The sequence below is a fragment of the Lichtheimia ornata genome (genome assembly GCF_029851405.1).
Source record: "Lichtheimia ornata isolate CBS 291.66 chromosome Unknown scaffold00008, whole genome shotgun sequence".
Taxonomy (NCBI): Eukaryota; Fungi; Mucoromycota; class Mucoromycetes; order Mucorales; family Lichtheimiaceae; genus Lichtheimia; species Lichtheimia ornata.
The window spans coordinates 503,760-526,195 of NW_026695328.1; the positions used below are offsets into that span (position 1 = coordinate 503,760).

Genomic DNA, 22,436 nt, shown 5'->3' on the forward strand with positions numbered 1-22,436 from the left:
ATACACTATGTCTAAATAGCTACTACTACTACATGTCAAAAGACGTGGATGGTGTACTAAATCAGGAAACAAGCTCATGATACAAGAAGGGTTGCATGTCTGTGACAGTCACTTGGTTACTACTACTCGCGTCGATCCCAGCAAAAGCAAGCTTTCCCACCTTTTTTATACACATAACCTATATCATGGAAGACGACGAGCTCCAAGCTATTCGCGCTAGACGTATGGCCGAGTTGCAAGCCCAAAGTGGTAAATCTTCGGTAGGTATTCAACATTGTGGTGTGTGTAAGTATATGTATTCATTGTGTTTGTAGGGTGCTGGTGCTGGTTTGCCAGGATCGCCTAGCATGGGCGGCAGCGGTGGCAATGGTTCCCAGGACGACCAAGCCAAAAAAGAGTAAGTCGATAGTCGAATCAGGGTAGCAGAGCTCCTTTGTGAATGCTGACTCTCATCGCTTGCTGTAGGCAAATGGAAGAAATGCGTCGCACTATGGTATGGGATGGGATGGGATGACGAGTAGTAACGGTGGATAAACAAAAGAAGACTGACCCCTTTTTGATCAAAGCTTTATCAAATCTTGGACAACAGTGCTCGTGAAAGATGTGAGTGATGCATGCATTATATGGAAGAAAAAGACTGACAAATGGCATATTCAGTGGCGCGTATTCATATGGTCAAGGCTGACAAGGCTCGTGCTGTGGAGGATTTGTTGCTTCGACTAGCTCAATCAAATCAATTGCGTAACAAGGTGTCCGAACAACAGTTGATCGATCTTCTTGGCCAAATCAATCAACAAGAACCAAGTGCATCACAAACACGCATTGTGGTACGTTGCAATATGACAACCCCAAAACTCTTTTTTCGTGTCAATTGAAATGCTAAAATGTGGGGCGTTTCTAGTACAATCGTCGTCGCTTTGATGATGACTCTGACGATGAATACGATCTCTAATGGCGAGAAGAAGAAGACGAGGAGAAAGAGAGATAAATCACACACAACACATCCACATCCACACCCAAACAACAAAGCATCAACATGGCTTTCATATCCAACACTCGATTTCTCATCACTCTTTGTCCCACCTTCTCGGATTACTTTTTGACGTCAGGCTTTGATGGGCTTTTTTATTATCCGAACATGTATTACAGACATTGGAAAACGAAAAGGAAACAGGGAGAGAGGGAAGAAGAGGGAACTATGTACATCGCTGGGTTGGTTGGTTGGTCGGTGTTGGTGCTGCTGTGCATTGACCAGAGAGCGGGATTGCAACAACGTCGATATGCTTTACATTTGTCAGGTACAACAGCACGTTGCTGAGATGAACAAGCAAAAGATATGAGCGTGTGCTTTTCACAGAGAGCGGAAATAGGGTTAAGATTACTCAACATGTGCAAGTGTGGTATCTAGTAGTAGTAGAGCCGTATTCATGGGCACCCATCAATACAAAAAGACATCACCTCCATTGCCTTTTTTTGACACTACCTTTGCGTCTAAAATAAAATCTTTTTTCAACATGTATGATATAATGTGGGCATGTGGTTAAAGGTCACCCAGCCTCTGGGGAACCCTCATTGAGGTCGTACATTAACGTGCTCCGACCTACGCTTTTTTTCACAAGATTGCAAAACTTTCAAGCATCTATCACTTTCAACACGTGCAAATAGATAAATTAGTTGACGATGTTACTATAGGATGGGGTACTAATAAGAAGAAGAAGGGGCCGTTTGTAAAAACGTCATTTATCAATGAAAAAGAGGGACCAGCAGTGAGTGATAAGAGAGGTGATCAGCTGAACACTAGGATTGATAGGCAACTATACCGAGTTGTTGTCGATTGACCTTATTCGACAGGGTCCTTTTTGGCAGATGAGGAGTTGGAGGGAGGAGGAGGAGAAAAAACAGCTTAACTGTAATTCGTACAACAATACTTTGCTCAACATAGCAAAGGTTTTCAGCGGAATTGTACATACAATGGTGTTGTATGTGTAAGTATGCGGCGGCATTTGGGATTTTTATTTTGTTTATTCTCTCTCATCTTGGCCAACTTGTTAAAATGCTTTGATAAAAGGAGCATCTAAGCGCACACACACACACACACATACACGTGTATAGCTGATCCCGTGTACAATGTCAACTATACAGCGTGACCGATGATTTGGACAGGTTTTTCTGTGTGGGATCAGGGTAACTCGGATCTGTTGCCGGGCTGTGCGCGCTGGCCACATTGTACTCCAAGGATTGGGATGATGTATAACTCAACCTGACGAAAAAGTCACGCATGATGAAATGGCCGATCTTTTATTAACCAAAAGGAACACACTTGTGGAGTTCCTTCCCCCTGTGTTTGTTTGTTATGTATACATACATAATCCTGTAAGCATCCCGAATCGTTTGGTTTTGCGTGTGTGTGTATTAGGATTGCATGATAACAAGGTCCAAGTCCGCCGCTATCGACTTTTGGATGGATCCACAGCGGCACATGGGCTGGTTGGGGTCCAAAAACAGCGCACCCAAATTGATGTGGTTATTGAGGATCACATGCCAAAAATTCATAAAAACTCATCAACGCTTTGACTCAGACGAGGTTTTCCTTTTCCTTTCTCATTCTCTCTTTATTCCATCCTCCACCACCACCACCACCCCTTTATCATCATGATATTCTCCAGATCAAGCAATAGCAAACGAAAATCTCACACACCTTCATCAACATCTACCCCATTGTTGTCGCGTCTTAATGTATCTACACCCGCCGTTTATTATACCAATCAAAACAACAGCAGTGCCAGCAATGTGTCTCCACGTGCCACTGACATGAATCCATCTCTATCCTACGGCGGTGGTGGTAGCCCTATTCCTACACCTAGCACATCATGGACATCCGAAATGAGCGTATTAGCCGATAAGATTCGAGATGACACGGTGCATACTGTTGACAGTCTTGATCGTCGAAGCATCTCACAAGGCATGAAATTGGTGGCCATTGCAGCTGACGAATACGAGGATGGCAATAATACGGTGGCACTTGACATTTACCTCTCTGGCATTGATAAAATCCTGATGGCTCTTCCAAGTAGGTTGGCACTAGTAACTCTTTTTCCTTCCCCAAAAAAGAAAGCCGCCCCATCCATAATCTCATGCATTATTTGTTTCTTTCCCCCATAGATAAAACGGATCCAAAGACCAAGGTGGCATTACGAGAAAAGTTGACAAGGTGAGTAACCTATGAAAAGGAGGAGGAGGAAGCAAACAAGCATTGACCACTCTTTATATAGTGTGGAAGAACGTGTTGGTATTTTGCACATTGCGAGTCAACACCGGCAAAAGCGTTATCAAGAAGAATGGGATGATCCAGAAGTAAAGCGGTCGTTGTTAGAATCCATTGGTCTATCTCGAATCACTACCACTATTAGCACCATTACAACGATTGCTTCGAATCGTGCTTATCCACCAGCATCCAACACCCCTTCATCTGTCATGCAACATCAAGCAAGTGCGGTCGCTGTTTCTTCTTCACCATCATCATCACCACCTTCAAGATACGATCCCGTGGATCGTTTCAAGCAATTTGGTCAGACCATTATCAATGCTACCGTGACCCTTGCTATTTTGATCAAGCAATCGCCTCTTCCAGGTACCCCAAATCCTGTTTTTGTTTACATTGCCTGCTGACCAACCGGATTCTTTATATAGATGTGGTCTACTTTTTGTTTGGATACCTATGCCAGATGTTGATTTGGGTTGACCACCAATATCACATCACGCAAAAGGCACAAGACTTGGGTGTTGAATGTGTAAAGTGGATGCTCAAGATGGATGAACAATATCGACTACACGAATTTGCTTCCGAAGCCATGTACATGTTGATTGCTGCAGGACTGAAAGCCGCCGTTGCATACAAGGAAGCCCCTGCTTTTCGACAAAACACATCCCATATTCATGAAATCACTGATGATGATCAAGATGAACATTACAGCCATGAAGCAATTGAACCTTGTCCTCCACCTAAACGTCCTTCTCGGTGGGTCATTTGGTAAACAACAACCTCCACCAACATCATCACACCTTTCTTTCATACATCACCGTCGTCGTCCTTATTCTCCTCCTCCCATCTTTGCTTCTTATTTGCTTCTTCTTTTTACTTTGACTCCCTTTGTATACAAAATTTCTTTTTTTTCCTTTGCTGCATTTTCATAGTAATACCCACTACCTATAGTCATGGTCGAAAACTTGCTCTTTATTCATTCTTCTTCTATACACACACACACACACAAACACAAAGAAAAGACCAAGATCCAATCATGCTTTTTCTTCATTGCATGTAACACAATGTGGTGCTGTTTAAACCCGAAATGGGTAGTAGTAGTAGGAGGCCCTGTTCATTGAGTGGTGTAAAAAGCGGTTGTTGATAAGATAGATTGCATATCGGCTGCATCGGGTATACGTTTTTGTGGTCAAACGACGTCAGCTTAGATGTATCAGGTGGTCACACACCGGAGCACCACATGCACCAGCTGTCATCGCACATCATCGGATGTACATGTTGTGCCTTGATTTCTGTAATGCCACAAGCCATGTCATTAAGAGTCATCTTTTACAATGATTTGGATTGAAGATATGGCTATGTACATACATAATAGCAAGGGGAGCTTTGATGATTGATTGTGTGGTTCATTTCTTTGTTTAAAATAAGAGTAGACAGATCCAATGTATGTACAATCATGAGGGTCATTGTATACTAATCTTGCTATTCGGCACAAGGATGATCCAATCACCTGTGGAGAGGAGTGTGTAAGCAAGAATTCCATTGACATGCCATCATCACCCATTGTCTTGTGTCACCGCCTCACGTGCATTTGATCTTCCACTTCACTCACACACACATTCAGCTTGACCACAGCTTGCTTACACTCTTCAACATGGACGACAATGCGACACACGATCCCAGTCGGCTACTCTCCACTCGATCCCTGCCGTCTGAAATCCTACTCAAAATCTTTGGCATGCTGACACAAGGCGATTGCTTAAGGTGCATGTCAGTATGTCGTACTTGGTACAAGGCCATTCCACAGTACACACACCAATGCTTTCGCAGCGTCATGCTCAAAGGCAATCGTGGTCATGCCGACAATACACGACTACAGAAATGCCTTGGATCACATGTCAAAAGTGCTGTATTGGATTCGTGTGACACTCAGGCACAACTCGAGGCACTGCTCACCTTGCTCGAACGGTATCAATGCTACGATATTCGCCGACTCTGTAAGTTTTCATGGGCATTGAAAAAGAATGACGTTTCTCATTATGAGCATGCTGCTTTCAAGGTATAAGACGATGCCCTGTGCGTGATGGGAATACATTGATACAGCATTTAAAACACCTTGAACGATTGGAACGGATCTCATTTCACAATACTCGGTTCGATGTTGCGATATTGTCATTTCTCAGCTCATTGATATCGACATGCCGTTCTTTGACGCATTTAACATGCAACACAACATTCGCCATGGAAGGGGTCTCTTTGCCATCCGAAAGTATGCTGATACACGACTCAGAAATTAATCACAACATGCGCTTCCTTCGACTTGGATTACACACCCCAACATTGTCACAGGCCTTGGTATTGCTTGTACGATGTCCCCAACTAAGATATTTCAGCACCTGTTGCGCGAATGATGTCGATGCTCGATCGATCCTGTTGTTGTGTCCCAAACTCGCGTTCTTCGAATGTCAAATGTTGGCAAAACGTTATCGGCAATGGCTTGATCACAATGACGAAGAATCACTATCAGTACAGCCTTTGCAAGATCGACAACAACAACAACAACAATCATCATCATCAACATCGCTTAGAGAATTGACATTGGAACCTATCAGCTTTGAACAACAAGTGCTCGACTTGCATCATCCATGTTTACAACGACTCGAAGTGGGCGTTACCAATGGCGACGAAGCGATCATCAGAGCGTTGCTACGCAATACACCGATGGTGGAGGAATTACGTTTATGTTTCTATGACGTGGTGGATTATATTCCTGCTATGATACGGCCTTTATCCAACCTACGCAATCTCCAATTATGGCTTCTTCGCACGAGAGAAAATCAGGAAGACCTCATCCAACTCTTTGAAGGCTTTCATCATCATCTTCCACCCCATCTCTCCGTGGGCATCAAATGCAACCTCTATCAGCATGCTTCTCCACATACCTTGAGAAACATACTGTTGTCGATGGCTGGGATCCGACAACTCAAGTACATCAACCTCCATTCACTCCAGAATATTGACGACAACCATCTCATCTCTTTCTTTGAACATGTATCACAACATCAAATCGAAACAGTGACATTGGCATTTCCCACCATGTCATTTTCATTGCTTTACCTTATTACTCATCGTTTGCCCCATCTCATACAATTCGAAATTGCCTATTGCGGTGGCATCAGTCGTCGTGGCCTACGCACGTTGGTGGACACCAAAGCAAGAACATCGCCAGGGAAATTGACATTGAAAATCCGCCTCTCGTATATGGATGATGGTGCCAAGGCAAATGATATCAATGTATGCATAGGAAAGGATCCCTTCCCCGTAATACAATAAAAGTACTTTTATTATAAAGCTCAATTGCATAAACTCTCCACAAGTTTCTCTTCTTTGTGCTTAAAACGATACGTGAAAGATGACAAGGATTGGAGGCAGCCGCCTACAGTATTTCAGCTCCCGATTCATGCATGAGCGATCATTACAGTTTTGCTAATATTTAAAACAGCTGCCTTTATTTCTCAATCAAGCATGATAAAAGAAAAGCGTTCACCCAATTGGCTTTGTGCGTATTTGATGTATCCTTTGTCATCCTCTACCTTTTTACATGTAATGGAGAGCGAAAATGACGGATTGGATTTCTTCTTTTCGATCAGAGCCTTGATGCCAGCACCACTGATTGGTTCAGTATTGTAATAACTTGCCATGGTGAGGATACGAAGGTGGGGTAAGTTGCCAAGTAGTGTGAATGTCTCCAATGAGAGGATGGGTCCATGATCCATGCTAAGGTGTTCCAACTGGGGTGGTGCATGCATCAAGTACGTCTTTAAGGTTTCCTCCTCCACACATGCTGGGCTTATTTCAACATGCTTCAAGGTGGTTACGTGTGCCATGGCTTCCAGGACTTTTGTTAGTGAGTGGGCAATGGGTAAATTGATCTCCAATGTTTCCAAGCGAATGGTGTTAGCATGATTCACAAAGTAGTCCACAAGGCCATCCGCTGTATCAGGATCCAAGATGCTGAGAGTGAGTCGTGAAAGGTGAGCAGACAACTTTGGTAATAGTTGACGAGGGATCTCAATCGATTCAAGTGGATCAAACATGATTTCCTCGACATGTCGACATGTATCAAGAAAATGCATGGTTTCAGGCTCATAGTCGTAACTCATATCCACCAATTTCAATGTTTGTATCCGGTGATGGCGAGGCATGCATGAAAGAGCCGTGTCGGTTGTCGCCAAATAATGCAGTCCTTCGTGATGCGTCTTTTCCTTGTTGGACAAAGGTGGCCAAAGGATAAAGTCTTCTGTGCGTGGATTCCATTCCAAATACTGTAGTCGTGGACATAGCTCAAAGATAAAAGGCTCTGGGTCGCTGTATGTGGTGATGCTGACACGCGTTAAATTGGGGCATAAGCTCAAAACAGAGGCAAGTCGTGCATTATCCACCTCGTCATCAAATCGTAGCCGAAGAAAAGACATGTTGGTATTAGGATTTGATGTTGTTGTAGTTGTTGCTGGTAGCATGGCAACGTCGTCGTCGTCATGGTCGACGAAAAAGGTGGCTGGTGTAGGAATGATCCATAGGCATTCAAGGAGAGGGCATTGTATCATGCATTGTGTCATCAAGTTGTATACATCGTATCCATTATCAACATACTCCAGTCGCAAGTCGGTGATGCCAGGGAACATGGGCAATCGTTTTGTCACCATGGCAATGTGTCTCCGACTCAGCCATACTCCACCCGTGAAATCTGCATAATAATAGTAGTAGGCGTTGTGAGCAAAACCATTGCTTTGACGCCACCCTCCTTATCACCACGCACTTTGATGAATCGCATGTATACTTGCCCAATCTCTGGATATTACTACATTGCTTCGCATGAAGCATATCAAGGACTCGATCAAGGCGATGGCACTTTTTAAACGACACCGCATCCACATGAGGACCAAGGAACTTGTGCATGTTGCTTTTGCTGCTGCCATCAAGATGCTGCTCATCCAGTTGTATCTCACGGAACACCGTTTCTCTTGCATACATGGGTATCAAAGTACTCCATTCTCGACACACTTCCAGGCACCGTAGACAGTCTTGTTGGGTGAGAAATGAGAGTATGGTAATCACGACATCGTAAGGAAGCGATTGTAGCAGGTCGACGCGGCATGAAAATGGTAGAGATGAAAGCTCTGTAGTCATTGGGGTGGCCAACAAGTGAGGTGGGGGTTAGTTCTAGTGTAGTGTAAAGGAGGTAATCGGAAATACATGAATCATTTTGAGAAATTCCATTGGCATGACTCACGTGGATTTGACCTGTGCTCATCCTATTGGGTGGTGGTGGTGGTGGTGGTGGTCCATCAGCATTATGCGATACTTGATAAAAGAGAATTGGATATCCATTAAACTACATGCCATCATGAAAGAATGATATCCCTTGCTGATGGGATGGTTACATCTTTTTACAAATAGAGAAGCCCATGATCTTTTGCAATGAGCAGGATCATCATCATGTGTGTGCATTCAAAAGAATCCTCGTGCCTGATTGATAAACGTGTAAGGAAAAAGGCACGTGATGGGTTTTTAGCATTGAAGCGGAATCGTGCTGGTGTAACGACCCAACCCCAGTTCACATGTTTTCACTTTTCATGCATGATAAGCAAGATGAGGAAGGAGTATAAGGATATGTTTTTATTGCTACTACAAGCAAGAATTGTATTCATATGCTATAGTGGATCAAGGGTGGCCAATGACTACTTGTGGATGTAAAAGTGATGATGCTCTCATTTCCCGATCTGTATCACTATCAAGGTGGAGATTAATTGATGCAGCTCCTTATTACACGTTACACTATTGCTTGTTGTCAAGAAGGATGATGATGATGCTGATGATGATGGGGTTTATTATGCAATGAGATCTGGAAATTGTACGCTCAACCAGTCCAGCTGTTGAACAAGAGTAATATGACGTTGTTGATGCCATTCGTGTGCTTCAAATGCGTCTTCGATCCTCCTGATAGATGATGATGATGATGATGATGATCAGTCATGGGGTTCATCCCAAGTATGGTATGTACTATGACTTACTGCTTGATTTGTGGTGACAAGTCATGATTCTGTATCCGAATGGCACATTGAGAATCGGGATAATCAACAGGAATAACGAGGTCAAGATGTAGTATGGTAGGATCTATCCGCGTATCTTGTAGAGGAAGACTAACGCTGATCATCGAAAAAGAGTCTTCAGGACCACTAGGCCATGCTCTTTAACATCATCATCTTCTTCATCCTCATCCTCTCTTCCTCCAAGTATATCGATTGTGTCGTTTTTACCTTGATGGGTCCTTATATGGCTTATATTTCTTCTCCAGCTGATCCAACTCCAAGTCTCGGATGGCACGTTGTATTGAGTGAGAGTCGCTGTTGTTGTTTTGGGATATCGATTGATGGGTTGGGGATGAAGCAATGGGTATCGTGGTGTCATCCAACGCGTTGTCACCGATAATCACGGCATGGGCATTGGCGGATGGCACACCGTGAATGGGTAAAATGTGAGCAAAGAGACACTCGTCGCCAGCACGACAGTTGCCCTGAGCGAAGAAGCGACAAGCTGTTGGGAACCGTTTTGTGGAATGGGCGGTTGAATACATATGCAGTAAAATGGAAAAGGGTGAAAAACACACACAGTCGCCGTCGGTCACACGGGAATTGTTTCGATCAAAAGTGGTGCCTGTGTTCACTCTAATCGCTGATGGGATGTGGTACAGACATTTCTTAATCCCAGCGCAAATATCCGTTTAGGTGGTGATACATTAACACTCTCGGTGTCTTTCTCTCTCTCTCTCTCTCTCTCTTTCACTCTCTTTTCTTTCTCCTTCCTTTTATTCTGGCATCTCGGCCCTGATTGGACTTTTGTCTCATTCCTTTTTGTCATTTCACTGATGGACAACGACCCCATACAGTTGGAGCATCAAACAGCTCCAGAGAGCACTCGTGGTCTTTTTGACCCTCCCGAAACAAAGGTAAAAGGAGGAGGGGGAGGTGTTTATATAAGATAAGTAGTAGTAACTCTATATTGATTAACTTGCGGATCGATCATGGATTAGCAGCCCCCGCTCAACTCTGCTCCTACATTTGATAAACGCCGCTCTCTTCAATCCTATTCTCCTCTCATTGATACAACCAATCGATCATCATCATCATCACCATCACCATCATCCTTTTCTCGTGGTCATCAACGTTCTCGTTCAGCTGTCATGCTTGGAAACTTTTCAGGTCGTCGTGGATCAGGTTTATTACAAACATTGACCGAAGAAGCAGCAGCAGCAGCTACAACTACTACTACTACTACCGAGGATGATAAGAAGGTCACTGTGGATTCACTTCAAGACATGATCAATACATTGAAATCATTACCACCTGTCACTATCAAGGAGGGTGGCGGACAACAACAACAACAACAACAAGTGATGCCATCTCCCAGTACAAGTGTGCCAACACCTCCTCAACGTATGCCACAACGACGTCGATCCACATTGAGTGGTGCCGATACCATGCAAAATATGGTCCAGAATACTGTCCAGGAACTTCGTAATATCGACAAGCATGGTGTTGCTATGGGGATGGCTGGTGGTATGGGTGGCATGGGTGCTCGTCGAAGGAGTCGCCGTGCTAGCAGTATGACAAGTACACTTGAAGCTTCGGTTGCTTTACGGGATGCTGCTTTGGCTGAAACAGAGGCCAAGTTGCTAGGCACCTTTGCAAAGATTGAGGAAGATGAACCCGATGCCGCCATGGTCCCACCTACTCCCATTCCTCGTCGCCATTCAGTCTCACGCCCCATCATGGAAGACCCTCCTATCATGCGTCCTCGTCGTCGTTATTCCGAATCCTCGAGTGGGTTTGATCTTTCTTCTCTACATAATGGTTCGGTTGGTGTTGGTGGTGGTCCCAAGCGTATGTCTCTTCAACAACTACCCACCTTGGCTGAAAATGGAGAAATGTCGTCGTTAAGGTCTGGAAGACGACTCACCTTCAACAAGCCCTTGACACTGGAAGATAGCAACAAGAGACTCTCCAATGGACCTAGTAGTGCAGGACATAGTCGTCGGTCTTCTCGTAATTTAGACTATGATTGGCGATCCAGTAAGTTGTGACAAGTGGATGTGTAAATGGATCATGGGCTTATGCAGTGTTGTTGTTATCATCTTTTTTCAGGCACCGGTCCCATCCTCGCACCTGCAAGTGCATTGCAATCTTTCAATCTGGTACCTTTTACGCCTACACGTGTGAGTTTTGCAAAGGATGATGCCAATCCACATCAACGTCGTCCATTGTTTATTGCCCATCTACCCTTCTCAGCACTGCCACCCCTATTCCGATCACGACAACTGGTGCGTGGCATGTTACGAGTCAACAAGCGCAACCGAAGTGATGCCTATGTCACATGTGAGGAGTTGGATGCCGATGTCTATATTTGTGGATCGCGTGATCGTAACCGTGCACTGGAAGGCGATGTGGTGGCTGTACGTCTTGTGGATGTCGATAAGGTGTTGCGAGAAAAGAGAGAAAAAGAGGACGCCAAAATTGCACGCAATGGCGGCAAAACACGTACACGTATGCCTGATGAGGAGGATGAAAATGAGATTATCTTTGGCGGTGATGATGATGTGGAAACTGTCAAACCAAAGTACTGTGGTGTGGTCGTTGCTGTGCTTGAGCGCGCTCAAAACCAAGTCTTTTCCGGGTAAGAAGTCGAATCTTGTTACTGTCACACACACACACACATGCAACTGATGCAAACATGTTTCATCCATTGGATAGCACTCTTACCCTCATGAGACCCAACAATAAGCGTGCACAAGAAGAAAAGGCTGCTGAACAAGCTCGTCTCGCTGAAGGTGAAATCCCACGCAAAGAAGCACCAAGAATCGTTTGGTTCAAGGCAACCGATAAACGTGTCCCCCTTATTGCCATCCCTATCGAACAAGTGCCAACCGATTTTATTGACAACAGTGAGCACTATGCAACTCGTTTATTTGTGGTGAGTGGATTTGTTGTTGTTGTTATCATCAAAGGTTCTCACACACAATGTATTAGGGCTCTATCAAACGCTGGCCAATTACTTCATTGCATCCATTTGGTTATTTGGAACGTGAATTAGGCCAAGTGTCTGAATTGGATGTGCAGGTGATGGCCATTCTTGCCGACAACAACGTGACAGATTCCGAATTTGGGGAAGCCGTCATGGCATGTCTACCATCCTTACCAGCTCAGCTCCCCGACACAAACGATCGTCGTGATTGCACCAACATGCGCTTATTTACCATTGATCCTGCAAACTCCTCAGGTAATACAAATTAATGTTGTCAATGCTACATTCATAGCTGTACTCAACATCACCTTTGTAGTGTTGGACGATGGCTTTTCTATTCGCAAGATGGGTGATGATACCTATGAAGTGGGTGTACACGTTAGCGACGTTTCGCATTATATTCAGCCTCATTCGGCATTGGACAAAGAGGCCCGTGCGCGTGGTGTACGAGTGGACCTTGTCAGTACACATGTACCTATGCTCCCTGAAACATTAACACACAAAGTAACAAACTTGGAACCCAATGAAACAAGGTACGTCCCAAAAATCATCGTCATGCTATTAGAACAACATCTCATATCCTCCTTGTAGATTGGGTATTTCGGTTATTTGGACAATGAATTCCCAAGGACAAATCTTTAATACATGGATCGGCAAATCTCTTATTCGGTAAGCGAATGTCATATCACATGCATCTATGTATGTATATTGATATCATAATATTTGGATAGCTCGAGTGCCAAATACACTTATGAGGAAGCCCAATCCATCTTGGAAAAGGAATCAACGTCTTCTGAGATTGAGCAAGATATCCGCAGTCTTTTATCCATTGGTGCCAAAATGCGTGCAACACGTCTTGATCAAGGTGGAGCCATGTCCTTGATGCGAGAAGAGCTTTCATTTGCATGCGAACAAGGATATCAAATCCCACCCACTGCTGTATCACCCAAGGCCATTTTGGCTGCTGAAAAATATGTGAAGGAAATTCAATTGCGAGCCAACATTACGGTTGCACAAAAGATTTCAAGCCATCTTCCTGAGCAAGCCATGTTGCGTCGTCATGCTCCTCCTCTTGATAGAAAGATTGTAAGTTGGTTGGCTCTTGATAACACGTTCACACAACAAGGGACTAACGGATGTTTAGCGTGAGCTTCAGCAATATGCAGGAGAGCATTTGAATGTAAAGTTGGATATTGCAAGTGCCAATGCCTTGGAGCGATCCGTACAAGCTATTGTCGATCCACAACTACGCAAACTCGTTACCAGCCTCGTTCTCAAAACATTCCAGCCGCCAAAATACTTTTGCATCGGCACATTTGATATCCTCAAATATTCCCATTATGCGCTCAGCGTGCCTTTGTTTACCCATTTTACTGCACCAAGCCGTCGTTACTCTGATATCATTGTTCATCGCCAATTGACGGCTGCTTTTGATGATGGTAGGTGTTATCATCGTTGCTATTGTATCCTTATTCACTCTCTTTTCTTTTTAGATAAGGAATTTTACCTTGACCTTGATACAGTACAAAAATTGGCTCAACATTGCAATGTCAAAAAGGAAGCTGCTCGGATAGCTCGTGATCAAAGCAACTTGTTATTCTTGGCTCGTCACCTTTGTGCCAAGCAACAGCCTCCTAGCAACTCGATTGCTATTTTCAGAGACGCTATTGTGGTGGCCGTCACCAACAGCTACTTTGATGTGATGGTGCCTGATTACAACTTGGAAAAGCGTGTGCACCTTGCTCACTTGCCTGTGTGGAACAGCAAATATGATGCCATGGTGGGCTTGACCATGTATTGGAAGAAGGGTGTTTCTACGCCCACAGGATGCAACAGCACCGCACAAGTTGATTTTGATGAAGAAGAAGAGGAGGATATGGATGAAGATGTCTTGGTGGAAGAAATGGAACAAGATCATGCATCATCATCGCCATCACAACAGGTTGTCATGGCACCCCTTACAACAAGACCTATCATGAATGGTGGTGGTGGTGGTGGTAATACATACCAGCAGCAACAGCAAACACCGGCTCGTCCACGTCGTGCCTCTGTTTTACGAGCCCGATTGTCAGATAGCACAGGATACAGTCATGAACAATCTTCTCAAACGCTCAAGCCATTGGATAGGATCAAGGTGGTGGTCATTGTTGAAATGAGTAAACCACCTCCAGTCGTTCGTGTATTGGCTGCAAACCCATTTGCATGATGATCATGTTCTAGTTGTTGTAACATTTTTCCTCCTTTACAAAAAAGATTACCCATATACATACTCAATAAAACAAAAATCCATTTCCCATGAAAAAGTTATATGAAGTGCATCGAACGAGAATGAAACATTTATTGGCGGCGATAATGAGGTAATGAGGCAATGGTTTGTTCTGATACAAAGGGATTGTGTTCAATGTTGAGATGACGACACTTGAGCCGACCAGCGGCGAAACGATACAAAGTTGAGTCTGTGATATGGGTATGTGCAAGTCGAAATGAATCGAGTTCCAAAGGTATATCAAACAAGCTCTCCAAGCACTTGTCATCCACTTGACCACCCGAAAGTTCCAACCGTTTCAATTGTGATAGTGGCCTCACTACTTGTGCAATGTTGGCTTGTTGTGAACGAGCACCCAATGTACATCGATCGATCACTAATGTTTGAAGAGTGCCTCTGCGATTGGTCGTAAACTCCACAAGCGATTGATGATCCAAAGAATCCAATTTGACCAAACGAACATCGATCAAGGTACGTGGTAGTGTGTTGAGTGATGGGCCATCGATGGGTGTCATATGAATCTCCACGTGCGTTAAGCTATCGAGACCAGCAAAGTCGCATTCGAGCATGAATGGAAAGCTTTCTAATCCGCCCATATGCAAGATGCGCAAGTTTTTGCAATATTTGGACATGAGACGAATGGTGTCAGGCTTGACGGATGATGGATGACCAAGTGTCAAGGATACGAGATTGGGGCAGTAACGGATCATCTTGTGTACTCGCATGTCGATCCCATATCGGTTCACAGGGCTCAGGTCAACATTGCGAATGTATTCTCCATAAGGAAGGATCGTATCTCGGCTGGCAATGGTCCTGACAAACCCCACAAATCCAAGGTAGTTCTTGATCTCATAATCCCTATCCTATCCTTTAGTACGTGATCCGTCATCAAAGAAGAGAGAGAGAGAGAGAGAGAATATAAACAACATACCGATAGAACTTGCTACAGACAAAGTGCGCCCATAGTTTGCATACACACATGGCTCGAAAAATAAACTTGTCATTGCTAGCAACATCCATTGCATATTCGCAAATGACCTGTTGCAGATCAAATGGAAGCATGGCCGGCATTTCGTGGAGGGGAAGTGTGCAATGAAGAGGAGAGGAACAGGTGCTACTGTGTGTGAGAGTGGGAAAGAGAGGAAAAAAAGAGTAAGAGCATATTTGGTGTCACCATCCATGGGTTGGTTTCAGCTACAACATTGGCGAATGAGCGCCGTTGCCAAGGACTTTTTTAGTAAACGTATCCCGATCTTGGCTGTCTCAGTGTCGTTGTTGCTCCCCATTGTCACCCGATGATGATAGCTAATTGGATCCGTGTTACACGGTGGCTGCTGCTACATACATCGCTCACCTTTGTTCATCCCTTTGATATGTAATGAATCGGCTTCATTTGTCTCACTCTTCAACCTCACCAATCGATCAATGTATTCATAAGCTCGTCGTCTCCGCAATTCAGCAAGCACATAAAAATGACGTGCTCAGCCCGGTCTGATAATGCATCAAACACACTCACAGACCTTGTAACAAGAAACGATTCGCATTTAGTCACTTTTGTCTTTTTCTTTTCTCTTCGATAATATGGCTGATACGAATTGGTGCTGTTATTGTGATAAAGCAATACCTACGGGTTATTCGGTAAATCCATCACCTATCATCATCCATCATCCATCCTACTGACATTGGAATGCATACAGGGATCACTTTATTGCTCAGAAGAATGCCTTCGTCGTGATACGCTTGAACATCGACGACCCTCAGCAGACGTCAATGCGCTATTTGACCCTCGGCATTATGACCATAAAATGAAGCAATTCTTATTCACCCCACAACAAGATAATGCACCATCACCATCCTCAAATGGTGATCCATATGATGCCAACACCACCAACAACTCTGATCAAGAAGGCTCCACCGTGCTTGCACGATCACAAAGCATAGACAATGCATCCACCACAGGCGACTCGGATAAAGTTACACTCGTCAACGGTGACGACAATGATAATAACAGCTGACAGCAGCTTTAGAAAAGCATGGCAGTAGGCATATACCCTCACTGATAAAAGAGCTGCTGCTGTTGTTGTTGTTGGTCAGAATGACGTCTTGTAGACAAATAAATGAGAGCATTCATGCGGAAGGAGAAAAAAGGGCTACCCAAAAGAATCGGAGCTAACGATGTTGTCATTGTGTGATGATCACATACATCGATATCATACTACGTACGATAATTTTTAGCTTGCAAAATCGCCATGATAATATTGTTGAATGATGCAAAAGGGGAAGTGGTAGTAAAAAGTGGATTCGATTTCTCTCAATATATACGTCATGATGACATTGAGCCAAGCAAAGCTATCATATGCATGCGTGTGCAAGATACTTACCCTTGTCTTCCATTGCATACGAGCTAGCCGAGATCAGGTTTGCTTCAACATCACCACCACTATCCCATATGGGTTGGAATATGCATACATTCATGACATGAAAATGACGATCGATGGGGTAGAAAGAGCATGACCATCATCAACAACGACGATTATAAAAAGCGGCTCCGGTGATGAAGCAAAGACACCTCCATCATTCTTCTATCTTTCTCTATCAAACAATACCATGCTTTCATCTACCGCTGCTCCCACCCGTGGCAAGCTTGTTGTTACTGTTGGTATGTGTGTGTGTGTGTGTGTGTGTGTGTGTGTGTGTGTGTGTGTGCGTGAAGGAACTGTCAAGGATGCTCGCTAACAGTGTTGGTGATGTTCTTAGTCGAAGCCCAAGACCTCAAAAAGGAAGACGTTGTGAGCGATGTAAGTACATGCGGGTTCATTATTGAGTCAACCAAAAGTTAACCATTTTTCGCCTTTAGAATGATGTCTATGTGTAAGGCTAGCTCTTTCCAATGACGTTGTCATCCACAATCATTTACTCATACACGTTTTTTTTCTTTTGTATGTAGCGAGGCCTGGTTGAACAAGAACTATAAGCAAAAGACGGGAACAATGAAAAACACCAGCTGCCCCATTTGGAACGAGACGTTGGTCTTCCCCGTTGAAAAGGGTGACAAGGAGAACAAGCTCTATGTACGCGTATTGGACAAGGATGTTGCTGACTCTGACAAGATTGGTGAAGGCAAACTTGACTTTTCGAATGTCTACAAGGAAGGCACTGGCGCCATCGATGAATGGATTTCTCTTCCCACCCATTTCCACCTCTCTGACAAGGGCAAGGTCCATCTCAAAGTTGAGTTTACTCCAGAGACTGAGCCAGCAGAAGCAGCCCCTGCCACCCAACAACAGCAATAAGAAGCCATCTTGGTTGATGATAGGATGCTTTCTCTCTCTCCATCTATGTAGCTAGTGATCTTCTTTTTACGATTAGCTTTCACATCTTGCGAAATAACATGAACCTCCTTTGTGCGCATCATTTTTTGTCTTTCATGTGCTTTTGTGGATTGAGCAATAGTAGAAGGTGGTACATACACCACATGTTGGTTACACAAAAAGCATTGGCTTTCATGCAGCCTAAAGCCTCCTTTTGGTGCAGCATCTTGATATGTACCCCATGTCTCAAAAGAAAATAACCATTGCTGTACGCTTCTTTTATTTTAGCCAGCATACCTCATATTGATATGCATGTAGCCCAACAACAACAACAGCCCGAGCTGCTGCATGATCTCATCGTACCCCAAACATCACTACTACTAAAGCAAATCTGAGAATGATTATCGTAATACAGCCATGCATGCTCCTTTGGTTTATAGCATCTCTGCTTATGATTGTGAGCTTCCTTTAGTGATTCCAGGATCTTTATGCATAGCCCAAGGTTTGTTTCAAGAACAAGATGCTGTTGCCACTGCGATCAGCATACTCCAAGATACAAGCAGCAGTGGTATATAAAGGGGCTGATGTACCCAGTGTTACCAGCTTTTGAGGAGGCGGGATACTCTATTTGAAGCTGTTTTGAGCTTAGCAGAGGGAAATGGGATGTATGAATGAGGCGTCAAACAAAAACCTTTATTCGGATGATTGCGCCCACACAACATAGCAGCACGCGTGTATTACAGTAGTAAACCGGTCCAATTATATATATACAGCGTAACCCGCTCCCGCCCACAACATGGTGTTCTCTTTTTTTACCCCTTTATAGAAAACGAATACTCCTTGATTTCCTTGTATGTAATGATAGCCAGGGCGTAATGACAGAAAACCTTCTCGTGTGTCGGAATACAATTATCGTATACTCCCATAGTAGACCTCTCTATCATTATCATTGGATGTGACAAGTGTGTGTAGACAATAATAAAAGTGCCCATGTCGTACGAATCTTGCAGCTGGTGGGCACGTATATCTCTTTTTCAGGAAGTGCTGCTGCACTGATAATCATAACAATTTGTTTGTGTTTGCATGCTGTTGTGGAGAAAAGGGTAAAAGAAGGCGCAGGAACACATACACACACACCTTTCCTCCTTGTGTATGCAGCAGCATAAAAGAGAGAGATAAAATTGCTGCTATCAACAAAACTAGTCATCCTCTTTCTACTCTTTACCACTTCCCCTACCCCTTCCACTCAGCGAGAAAAAAACCATCATGATCTGTCATTCACTCCCTGTTGCGGCGTTGTGGTTAGCTATGATAGCCAATGGAGCTTTTGCAACCATGGCACCAAGCTATCCTGATCCAGGTGCCATATGGACGGCAGGAAAGCAATACCAGATCCTATGGGGTAAAATGACAAATGAAGGAGGGCCTTTGTTGTAGAAGATACTTATTCATCTTGGTTAGGTGATGATGGAAAATCCCCCAGTGTGAATGAGAGTTGGACCAATTTTAAGATAGGTATGCAATTTCTTCATTAGATGCCCATTCAATTTGACAATGTAATAACCCATCATCTTATGTATGCCAAAGATTTTATGACTGGAGACAATGCGAACCAAACATTTCTTACAAACGTCGCAAAGGTAAACGTATCCAAAACCCAAATCAACCCATTTGCTCACTCGTTTTGAATACACTATGTAGGATTTGGATGGTAGCAAAACGACCTCATACACTTGGACTGCACCCCATGTGGATCCTTATTCCGCCATTTACTTTTTTATGTTTACCAATGGTAAGTGGGTGGCTAATGACTACTACTAAGACTCTTGTGGTATGACTAAAATGGGTATGTAGCTGCTGGTGAGACTGCATGGACTACACGATTTGGCATTGTGGCGAAGGATGGCGACACGTTGGTTCCTGAACAAGAAAAAACTCAGTCCACAGGTACATATGAATATCCATACAAAAGCCAAATCTTTTAACCTATATGGTTCATTACATATACGTAGGCGAGAAGATCCCATGGGGTAATGGCAAATTGGTTGATAATAATACCAATACCGCAACCAATGCTTCAACAACCTCCTCAACAGCCTCGTCAGCAACGGCATCCCCTGCATCAGGACCTCCTGCTGCCACCAGTGGAGATGATACGGGAGTGACACCTAACGCAGCAGCAGCAGCAGCTGATACTTCCCATCATCCAGAATCCAGTGTTACCAAACATGACCCATCATTATGGTGGATTACCACCACCCTCTTTTCCTCTGCTGTTGTTGCCTTGCATAGCGTGTATCAGTAGATGTGTATTTGAGTTGCAAAATATAATAATTTAGTGTGCGTGTGTGTGTGTGTGTGTCTCATGATGGAATGTAAGCAAAAAACAGTATTCTATTGGGTAAAGATAGCTTCCTTCAGGGACTTGTAAGCAGCTTCCAAATCATCATTCACAATGATGCGATCAAAGACGCCAGGTTGTTCAGCGTATTCCAATTCACGAGTGGCAGCTTCCAAACGAGCCAAGACACCTTCTTCCTTTTCAGTACCACGTCCTCGCAAACGTTGTTCCAAGATTTCCAATGAGGGTGGACGAATACAAATGTAACGAGGGTTGAGGTTGGTCTTTTTCACTGCTTGGACACCTTGCATATCGATATCAAGCATGCACACCTTGCCGGTTTCTACCACATCCTCCACTGCCTTGACCGAAGTGCCTATAATAATGATCACCATAAGCATCCAAATCAATCGATCACCACCAACCATCATTAAGAAGATTCAACATACCATACATGTTGCCTGAAAAAGTAGCACTTTCAATAAACTTGCCGTCGGCCACTTCACGTTCCATCACGTCCTTGGCGACGAAATGATAATCCTTGCCATTCACTTCACCAGCACGAGGAGAACGAGTGGTATCTGTAGTAGGGATAGAAAGAAAAAGTTGAGCGATCGTCGCATGTCATGTCAAGATTCAAGGTGTCTTACGAGAAACGCTAAAGCCAAACGTATCAGGGTATTCGGCAAATAAACGCTTGAGAAGAGTAGACTTTCCAGAACCAGAGGGGCCAGCAATGACAAAGATCTTGGAAGCGGTTTGCATGGTCATGATGAGGAACGAGAGGAGGAGAGAGAAAGAGGGAAAAAAAGGTGGTTGGTCGGGGTGGTACACAAAAACGTCGATCATCGGATTTTAGCTCTGTCCTCCTTAGCACACGTGGAGTGTGCCTTCGCAACACAACCCTACCTGTCACTGATCTCTTTTTTTTTACAGGTACATTCATTGTAGTAAAGCTATGATTGATATGAACAATGAGGATGTGTATTGGGTAGTATGTACTCGATATCTGGATATCTATGAATAGCTTGATCGTACGACAAATCCATCGACTCTTCTAATGACATGTGTTCATAAGGGATCCAGAATCAGGTGGACATGGGGGTAGAACGTATAAATGATTCCTTGTTGCAAACGAGCCATATGCTTGGAACACAACCAGTGATTTGGTTACCTAGCAACTGGAAATCCGATTCCATGGCAACATTAAAAAACTATACTGTGACATGGATTGGTCATATGAAGCAACAACTACTATAGCCCCCTCTCATCATTGTCATTGTAGCAGCTATATCACGCCATCAAATTCTGCTCTCGGACGAATTAAGCCTAACGATATCCACACTACTTTGATCGCAAGGAACCGTATGCCCATTATTGTATCCTTGATACCAAACCCACTCCACTCCTTCAAAAGTGATCCCATCCAAAGGTTGTCATTGCAGGTTGTTTTATTGTACTGCTGATCGATCCATGAGGAAAGGAAGGCGAGAATACGTTATGCGATTGAGACGAGATGTCGTAGAAAGTACGAAAATGTTGAAGGGAATGATCACACATAAGCAGCAATGAGGTAGGGAGCAATTTAAGCCTATTACATGCACATTAGTTATTCCGTAATCCCAACAAAGCATGATCGATTCACTAGTGCGAATTATACCTTCTTGGCAGCAGCAGGCTAGAATAGATAGTATAATGATATATAAGTAAAATGATCCACTGCCCTACAATTTCGTATTCATCATCATGATTACCTTGGAGGACTTCTTAGCATCCTTGGCAGCTTGACGAGCAGCAGCACGAGCTTCAGGCTTCTCAGTACGCTTAGCACGGATTTCTTCCCAAGAGGCACCAACAACGGCACGCTCGTGCTTGACAGTGCGGCGAGTGCGCTTGGCACGGACCTCAACAGAGATACCCTTCTTGTTGACGCGACGGTAAATTTGGGTCCAGCGGATCTTGCGAGGGCTCAAACGCTGCAAAAAGTAGGATTCGGTCTTGCCGTTGATGAAACGGAAGGTCTACAAAGAAGTTGGTTGTTGGTTGATATGGTTCAAATGTGTAGGTTGATATGTAGTCAATAGTGGTCAATGCTTACTCTACATAAAGACAAAAAGAGTTTAATACACTGGTCAACACATGAATGCCCATTGGGATGGAGCAATACGTAACTTG

General features: G+C 43.9%; 12 protein-coding genes across 12 annotated transcripts in view; 7 read left to right on the forward strand and 5 right to left on the reverse strand.

Moving 5' to 3' along the window:
• Positions 1-185: 185 nt before the first annotated feature.
• On the forward strand, positions 186-952 carry O0I10_002803 (uncharacterized protein; the record flags this gene model as incomplete). The annotated part of the gene is made up of 6 exons (XM_058482882.1): positions 186-260; positions 315-397; positions 466-493; positions 567-603; positions 658-827; positions 902-952. The coding sequence occupies 6 exons, from the start codon at positions 186-188 to the stop codon at positions 950-952; spliced, it is 444 nt and encodes a 147-aa protein (XP_058346449.1).
• A 1,700-nt stretch (positions 953-2,652) lies between these two features.
• Positions 2,653-4,034, forward strand: O0I10_002804 (uncharacterized protein; the record flags this gene model as incomplete). Its single annotated transcript, XM_058482883.1, has 4 exons — positions 2,653-3,070; positions 3,163-3,211; positions 3,273-3,631; positions 3,691-4,034. The coding sequence occupies 4 exons, from the start codon at positions 2,653-2,655 to the stop codon at positions 4,032-4,034; spliced, it is 1,170 nt and encodes a 389-aa protein (XP_058346450.1).
• Positions 4,035-4,916: 882 nt separating this feature from the next.
• On the forward strand, positions 4,917-6,595 carry O0I10_002805 (uncharacterized protein; the record flags this gene model as incomplete). The annotated part of the gene is made up of 2 exons (XM_058482884.1): positions 4,917-5,259; positions 5,322-6,595. 2 exons carry the CDS (start codon positions 4,917-4,919, stop codon positions 6,593-6,595), a joined length of 1,617 nt encoding a protein of 538 aa, XP_058346451.1.
• A 182-nt stretch (positions 6,596-6,777) lies between these two features.
• O0I10_002806 (uncharacterized protein) lies at positions 6,778-8,452 on the reverse strand (the record flags this gene model as incomplete). Its single annotated transcript, XM_058482885.1, has 2 exons — positions 6,778-8,009; positions 8,107-8,452. 2 exons carry the CDS (start codon positions 8,450-8,452, stop codon positions 6,778-6,780), a joined length of 1,578 nt encoding a protein of 525 aa, XP_058346452.1.
• A 701-nt stretch (positions 8,453-9,153) lies between these two features.
• On the reverse strand, positions 9,154-9,899 carry O0I10_002807 (uncharacterized protein; the record flags this gene model as incomplete). Its single annotated transcript, XM_058482886.1, has 3 exons — positions 9,154-9,262; positions 9,337-9,501; positions 9,583-9,899. The coding sequence occupies 3 exons, from the start codon at positions 9,897-9,899 to the stop codon at positions 9,154-9,156; spliced, it is 591 nt and encodes a 196-aa protein (XP_058346453.1).
• Positions 9,900-10,190: 291 nt separating this feature from the next.
• O0I10_002808 (uncharacterized protein) lies at positions 10,191-14,549 on the forward strand (the record flags this gene model as incomplete). The annotated part of the gene is made up of 10 exons (XM_058482887.1): positions 10,191-10,271; positions 10,359-11,394; positions 11,467-11,995; positions 12,073-12,292; positions 12,349-12,598; positions 12,660-12,876; positions 12,935-13,012; positions 13,075-13,429; positions 13,488-13,782; positions 13,837-14,549. 10 exons carry the CDS (start codon positions 10,191-10,193, stop codon positions 14,547-14,549), a joined length of 3,774 nt encoding a protein of 1,257 aa, XP_058346454.1.
• A 131-nt stretch (positions 14,550-14,680) lies between these two features.
• O0I10_002809 (uncharacterized protein) lies at positions 14,681-15,680 on the reverse strand (the record flags this gene model as incomplete). Its single annotated transcript, XM_058482888.1, has 2 exons — positions 14,681-15,467; positions 15,541-15,680. 2 exons carry the CDS (start codon positions 15,678-15,680, stop codon positions 14,681-14,683), a joined length of 927 nt encoding a protein of 308 aa, XP_058346455.1.
• A 510-nt stretch (positions 15,681-16,190) lies between these two features.
• On the forward strand, positions 16,191-16,624 carry O0I10_002810 (uncharacterized protein; the record flags this gene model as incomplete). Its single annotated transcript, XM_058482889.1, has 2 exons — positions 16,191-16,247; positions 16,307-16,624. The coding sequence occupies 2 exons, from the start codon at positions 16,191-16,193 to the stop codon at positions 16,622-16,624; spliced, it is 375 nt and encodes a 124-aa protein (XP_058346456.1).
• Positions 16,625-17,216: 592 nt separating this feature from the next.
• O0I10_002811 (uncharacterized protein) lies at positions 17,217-17,902 on the forward strand (the record flags this gene model as incomplete). Its single annotated transcript, XM_058482890.1, has 4 exons — positions 17,217-17,268; positions 17,367-17,407; positions 17,467-17,480; positions 17,557-17,902. The coding sequence occupies 4 exons, from the start codon at positions 17,217-17,219 to the stop codon at positions 17,900-17,902; spliced, it is 453 nt and encodes a 150-aa protein (XP_058346457.1).
• A 1,353-nt stretch (positions 17,903-19,255) lies between these two features.
• Positions 19,256-20,225, forward strand: O0I10_002812 (uncharacterized protein; the record flags this gene model as incomplete). Its single annotated transcript, XM_058482891.1, has 6 exons — positions 19,256-19,322; positions 19,382-19,435; positions 19,508-19,560; positions 19,622-19,712; positions 19,775-19,867; positions 19,933-20,225. 6 exons carry the CDS (start codon positions 19,256-19,258, stop codon positions 20,223-20,225), a joined length of 651 nt encoding a protein of 216 aa, XP_058346458.1.
• An 89-nt stretch (positions 20,226-20,314) lies between these two features.
• Positions 20,315-21,026, reverse strand: O0I10_002813 (guanylate kinase; the record flags this gene model as incomplete). Its single annotated transcript, XM_058482892.1, has 3 exons — positions 20,315-20,637; positions 20,711-20,842; positions 20,912-21,026. The coding sequence occupies 3 exons, from the start codon at positions 21,024-21,026 to the stop codon at positions 20,315-20,317; spliced, it is 570 nt and encodes a 189-aa protein (XP_058346459.1).
• Positions 21,027-21,846: 820 nt separating this feature from the next.
• The window catches only part of O0I10_002814 (60S ribosomal protein L24), a gene marked incomplete at both ends in the record, with an annotated part of 1,150 nt that continues 560 nt past the window's right edge, over positions 21,847-22,436 (reverse strand). Inside the window, 3 exons of the mRNA XM_058482893.1 lie at positions 21,847-21,852; positions 21,922-21,939; positions 22,016-22,282. Of these exons, the coding sequence (XP_058346460.1) occupies positions 21,847-21,852; positions 21,922-21,939; positions 22,016-22,282 (291 nt within the window). The remainder of the gene's footprint in view (positions 21,853-21,921; positions 21,940-22,015; positions 22,283-22,436) is intronic.